Source organism: Arachis ipaensis, chromosome B2 (assembly GCF_059453495.1).
Source record: "Arachis ipaensis isolate K30076 ecotype BB chromosome B2, ASM5945349v1, whole genome shotgun sequence".
NCBI lineage: Eukaryota > Viridiplantae > Streptophyta > Magnoliopsida > Fabales > Fabaceae > Arachis > Arachis ipaensis.
Genome location: NC_142437.1, coordinates 84,114,196 through 84,121,034, shown reverse-complemented (window position 1 = coordinate 84,121,034; position 6,839 = coordinate 84,114,196). Strand labels below are relative to the sequence as shown.

The 6,839-nt window shown below is 33.2% G+C and overlaps 1 protein-coding gene across 1 annotated transcript; it reads right to left on the bottom strand.

Moving 5' to 3' along the window:
• Positions 1-5,966: 5,966 nt before the first annotated feature.
• LOC107627334 (uncharacterized) lies at positions 5,967-6,503 on the bottom strand. The gene has a single exon (XM_016330179.3). It carries the CDS (start codon positions 6,501-6,503, stop codon positions 5,967-5,969), a length of 537 nt encoding a protein of 178 aa, XP_016185665.1.
• Positions 6,504-6,839: the final 336 nt, after the last annotated feature.

The following is a 6,839-nucleotide window of genomic DNA, read 5'->3' as shown; positions in this document are numbered from 1 at the left end:
GAGTTTGATCCGTTGAGGATTGATTTGAATTGAGTTAATTACTTTGATAATGTGAAAAGTCGAACGCACTTTTGAATTCAGCCTGGTTTACTTTAATTGACTTGGTTTTGGACAAATGATTTGTTATTGAGCCGTTTCTTTAAAGCTTTGGAAATGAGTTAAATCGGTTGATATTGATTTGATTTTGAAATGGTTTCCTTGAGATATGCCACTGAGGCGACTGTGGATTTAGCGTGATTTTGAATTGATTTTTGGGTTCTGGATTGTTGAGAAGGATTGAGGAATGGTTTTGTTTGGACCCGAACCGGGTGGCAAAGTCCAAATTTTAGGGGAGATGCTGCCGGAATTTCTATAAAATTCGAGTCTTTATTAAAATGTTGTTTGGAAAAATGATGAGTTAAAGACTTCTACTATTTTATTTGAATTATCAAGAAAATGATGATTCATGCTTTTGAAATGAATTATTAAAGAGGAAATTGTGGTTTAGTCTTGCTTCGTAAGAAAGGCATTGTATCTCTTTCAGGAGAAAGTTATTTAGATGAAACTTATGTTTTAAAGCTGTTTTAAATGTGACAAGGGCAATGCCTTTGAATTTGACTTGGGGGTTTCAATGACTTTGAAAAAACCTGAATGCCTATTGACAAGTTTCATTTTGAAATGTTTTGAGAAAGGTTTTAAGTACTCTTTGAATTCTAAATTCTGGCAAGACTAAGGCAATTTTGAACAGTTGAAACGCTTTAGAATTTATCATGGGGGTTGAAGTTGGTTTTGCCTAAGTTAAGAAAACGGCTTTGAAAGAAGTAAATGATTACGTGACTCGGTTTGGCTTCGATCCTATTTTATTACTCAAATCGGAAAGTCAAGGTTTTAATGATTTTAAATGAATTTGGCGAAATGAGTTATGTTATTCTTCCCTCAAGACTTAGGACTCTGCCAAGGAACTTTTGTTATAAAATCCCATTACTGGATGGATGATTTTGAATATTTCAAAATAAATCTTTAACTTGCCATGGTTATGGAAGTTTGGAAAGAGGATGCCGAGAGTGGCATTGTTTTCAAAGGGGAATTTACCTTGAGTAAAAGTGGCTTATGAGCCTGAGATGATTTGAAAAATGAGATCTTTAAAGCCAAGACTGAAAAGAGTTGAAACTCGATTTCAAAGTGAAATGAATTGAGAAAAAATGATTTATGGCTTAAGTGCCGATTTTATGAATTTAATGATGTTGAATGGTGGAAGTGCTGTTTTATTGTGAGCCGGAAAGGCTGTGTATGATTTATGAATATTGGCTGGTTCTGGATTGAACCGTGAGCCGGAATGGCTGTGTATGATATTGATTTATGGTTGATTGCCGAATGAGTTATGGGCCGTATGGCTGACTATGAATTATGAATTTAAGCCGGATGGCTGAGATGGATGTTGATCCATGGCTGGGACTGAATGAATATATGCTTGAGATACCTGGGTAGTAGCAAGGGTTGTGGTTCGTCCCACTTGCTCCAGGTCAGAGACTGTGACGCCTGGGTAGTAGCGGTAGTAGTGGTGATTCCACTCGCTCCAGGTTGAGCTTTTAAACACCCGCCTGGGTAGTAGCCGCAGTAGTGGTTATTCCACTGGCTCTGGATTGAGCGGGTAGTAGCAATGGGGTTGTAGCTCAAACCTACTTGCTCCGCGATGGGTGTTTCTGTCCATGGTTAGCTACCAGGACGTGTCGGGTTGGCTATATAACCGACAGATGATATCATTAGCCACTAGGGACAGGCATGCATCATATGCATTTATGTGACATTGCTTGAGTGTGCATATTATACTTGGTTTGCCTATGTGATTAATTGCTAACTGTTCTACTTGCAATAACTGTTTGTTTGTGCTTGTATCTTCCTATTTGTGTTTGCTACTGGGACTCTGTTGGACTGTGGTGATTGGTTGTTGTTGGATTGTTTGGGCCTAGTGCCGTGGTTGGAATGAGATGAACCAGTGGTTGATTTTGATTTTGTGTTTCTGGTTTGGAATAAAATATGAAAGGCTATTTTGGTTCAGTTTAGATAAACCTTTTTGAAAAGGCTTTTGATGTTTTGAAAATTGAATGGTTCCTCTTCCAAAAAAAAAAAAGATTTCCGAATTTACTTTTATTGTAAACTGTTGTTTTTGGAAAGAGGCATAAGACGGTTATTAATCACTGGTACGGTTTACCTTCACGTATCCTATTACAGTAATTCCCAAAAACCCTCTACTGAGAACCCTTTCGAGGATGATGTTCTCACCCCCCCTACATTTTTTCCCCTTTCAGGATATGGGCGCAGAAGTCACGAAGAGTTTATTTAGTTGTTGTAATGCTTTGTATTGCTTTAGATTATTTATTGTACCCTCGCCTTTATCTTGATATATTTTTATAAGAGGGATAGGAACCATATTGGATAATGCTTGTAATATTATCTATGTATATAAGTGTATATATGTATGTACTCTTTGTGAGTTGCTGTAAGTGTATTGGATGTATGGATGTACGTTGTATAGCAAAAGTGTTTTTGGGAGCGGTGTTGCGGTTTAAAGTTTTAAACAGGCTCATATTTTAGTATTAAATAGTATAAGTGTAGTCGTAATGTTCGAGCTATCAGAGTCACGCAGCCGGATGTGTGAGCTTTGGTAGTTAGGGTGTTACAAAAAACGCACTTCATAATAGATGCAGCCCCAAAATCGTCGCCCAGGGTTGTTCTTCGTTCCCGAAATTCATAGCACGGGTCTCTCACCATGCCCACAGAAAAACTCTCTCTTCTATACAGACGACCGACTACAAGACGACCTTGAGCTCTCCGAAGCCATGGCTCCACCGCAACTTCTGGAACCCTAGCAGATGCTCGATTATTTTGGTTGGTGGTGAGATTTTAATTTAATCCCACCCTCTCCAACCAGTTATAATAAAAAAAATTTAATTTCTTAATCATTAAAGGCATCAACTACCGGTAACAACCTAACGGATAAAAGTGTCCAAAAAATTTGTTTAATGAAGGGGGGATGATTTTAAAGTGTTTCTCAGCGTTGAGAATGATTTTAATAACAAAAAAAAGTCAGGGACGAATTTGATTTTTGCCCCAAACCTTAGGGACGAAAAAAAATACTTAACCCTATTATCAAATATTAGGTTTTAGAAAAGTGATTATTAGAATATTATATATATATAGAAATTAAAAAAAAAGTAAGGTATATAAGGCTACACTTATATAGACTAACTATAGAGATACAATATTGTTATATTTCTAAAGTGATACAGTTGCAAAAATAAGTGTAGCCTATTTTTTCGAATTTTGGTAAGTATGAGTGATGACAGTGTAGCCTTTAGTTTTCAAGTGCATCACTTGAAAAGTGTACCCTATTCTAAATGCCAATAGCGTAGCTTTTGATACAGAAAAGCATAGCCTTTGAGAATAATGTCCGAATATACATTCCCACTAAAGCTTCTCTAAAGCAAAAAAAAAAAACCTTTGTCAAAAGCATAATTTTTTTCATTTTTATCTATATTTTTTAAAAGTAAATAAATAAATAATTTTTTTTAGTGAAAATAAAAAAACTCTAATAATAATAATAATAATAATAATAATAATAATAATAATAATAATAATAATAATAATAATAATAATAATAAATATTCAAATTAAACTATTTTTATCTTCCATTCTGGACTGGACATATGCTCATCCATCTATAGATATGAAACAACCAATAGTGTACATGAAACTACCAGAATTCAAAGTTCCATTTACAATATTTGTTGCATGCTCACCAGTTTTTAAAATGCGAATTTGTATCCCTATAATTGACGCCAAATACCTGTGACAAATATTGACATTAGATCAAGTGGTTTGGCTATACTGTGTTACGGATAGACATTGAGTCATCAGAGACTATGCAAGAGGTTCACTCAGCTCGACATGTCCCATTTATTTCCTTAATGACTTACGATAAAGGTAAGTCTAATGAGAACAATTTGTTAAGGATGAATAGAATGAGTGTTTAACCCGACACACTTAATAGAGTGACTGATATACACTAATATCCTAGTGAGACCTCGCTTGATTCTTAAGGAGAAAAATCTACCAAACATCTTTTTTGAGCAAAAGCTATATATATAGCAGTATACCTATTAATTATTGTCCTACTAAGCGATGAAAAATAAAAAATTCTAATCAAAACATAGAGTGGATGAAAGTCTTTTGCAAAACATTTACGGATGTTTGGATGCATATGTCATGTACACATTGTCACATAAAAAATAAGCAAGATCGACGAGAAGATAGGAAAAATATTTCTTGGGTATTGTATTCAATCAAAATGATATCAAGTGTATTAGTTGCAAATAAAAAAACTCATAATTAGTCGAGATGTAGAGTTCGACAAAAATGTTATATAGAACTGGAAAAAAATCATTGAAGTATCGCAACTACCTACAAACATATAAGAATAAGAACTAGAAGAAACAACCACATCTTTGTCTTTTTCTCTTTTTTCGTTCTCATCATGAGCATAATAATCATTTCTACTATCATTACCACCATTGCTAATTAAAATCATCGCTACCGACACCACTACATATAGATCTTTCTTCCTCTTCTTATTTGCCATTGCCTCATTGTTAGAAACACTATATAATTTTTCATAAAAAATATTGAGTGAAAAGTGGTTTTGTAACTAAGTCTCAATTAGGTCTCTAAAACATATTCTATTTAAAGAAAATGGCAACATAAAAATTCTTATAAATTATTTTGAACAAAATATTTTTAGAAAAAATATGTTGATAAGGAAGAGAAGAAGAAAAGAAAAAGAGAGTAGATTGGAAAAGAACAAAGGAGACAAGAAAAAAATGAAAAAAAATGGAGTAACGACAAAAGTAAAAGACGAAGGGAGAAAGTTATGAAGTAAAAAAATCAATTTTTTTAAAGCACGTGGTTGGGAGTTTGATTGAACATTTATTTATTCACCAAGCATTACTATTTTGTTACCATTATCACCATTGCCAAAAATCAAAATTGTTATAGCTACTCAAACTAAAACTATCATAAAAAAACCCACCACAAGCCCCATGAATGGAGGCAACCAATCATCATTATTAAACTAAAAAATATAGTACAACACCACCAAAATCACCACCACCACTCAAATTTCATGTTCAAAAATTACATAAAGGAAAAGAGAAACACAAATGATTAATAAAGAAGAGGGAGTAAAGAAACAGATTTGGATGTGAACCAGAATTTGGAGTGGTGAGTTTAGTGGTGTCTATTATGGAAAGAGGAGTTGTAATAGCTCTATATGCATAGCTAGAGAAGAGGACGAAAGAATGAGAGAAGACATTTTAATTTGCCACTAATAGTGTTTTGATGAAAAAATCGGTAAGAATGAACATGATTAAAGTTGAAATTTTTGGAGACTAATTTGATTGAGAGAAGATTTAGAAAGAATAATGATTAATTAGTGAAATTTAACGGAATTTTTTTTATTAATTCATTAAAAAAGAATTTAATTTATATATACTGTCAGTATAAATAGTTTTACATGTGTATTCAATTATTTATTATTATGTCTGCAAAAATAAATACTATTTTTATTGACTATGTGGATAGTCATCTAAAAAAATTAATATGATTAGATGATTATGCGAAACATTTTACACAGTGAGTGTATCAAAGTTAAAGTCTAAAAAAATGATAAAAGTAAGAAGAAAGTTTGTCAATCGATTAATGGATTATTAATATGTGCATTATGCTATAATATTGACAAATTTAATTTCTCCAGTTGTTGTTTCCACCAGAGTACTGCCATCAAACAAAATCATATACATAGGATGATAATCATTACAAAACCATAACAAATATATATACACCACCAACTCAATTTTTCTTAGCACTGTTAGCGTCATATAATAATGCACCTTGTTAGGTTCTTGTTATGTACACATTTTTTGTTACTTAGATCAAGCAACTGCAATGTGACAATCAAATCCTATTACCTTGACCGCAGCTGATTTACTTCCAAACTTCATCACGACAGTGCACCCTCCTTTGTGCAACGATGACGGAGATGATAACCCTGATCTTGCTGACGGCGAAGAAATGGGTGATGGTAACATTACATGTTTTATTGATTGAGGAGAAGCAATGTACTTTTGGTATCCAAATTGAGCATCTTGGATCAAAGGATTAGATGCTCTAATAGGAGGGGACCTGAGAAAAAATGGGTTTGGTGATGGTGTTTCAATGTAATAATTATTCTCCTTGGATATTGTGTCCAGAAGCTCTACCCCAGGTTTTGAATCACATCCTTCATTTTGTTGTTCATGACATAACTTTTCTACTCTTAATTGCCTTTTGGGAATGGTAACAAAAATCCCAACTTTTCTTGGCTTGGGACAAATGATAGAACTATTTTGATTTGACATGGAAATATTATTACCTCTCATTTCTTCATTACCTTTTGCCAATGTTTCATGCAAAAGATTATAATAATCCATATTTCTTGGAACAATTTTGGCTTCAAACAAAAACTGAACAAGGTTATAACCTTTTTTTTTGTCAAGTAAAGTTGTAAATTCATGGCTTTAGTGGATCTCGTATCTGGCAACACTTAGCTTACAACTCAAAGTAGCTATATCCATGAGCAGATTAGATTAACAAAATGGAGAAAAAGATTGATATTATTAATTAATTTATTTAGAATAGTTAGTTATAACTACTATTACACGTCAATTAAAGTTTTGTTAACCAAAATTAGAAAGATAACTAGCGGTTATTGAGTGTCTACATTATTTGACGTTTTTGGAAATAAGAGACTTGACAGCATATTTCAC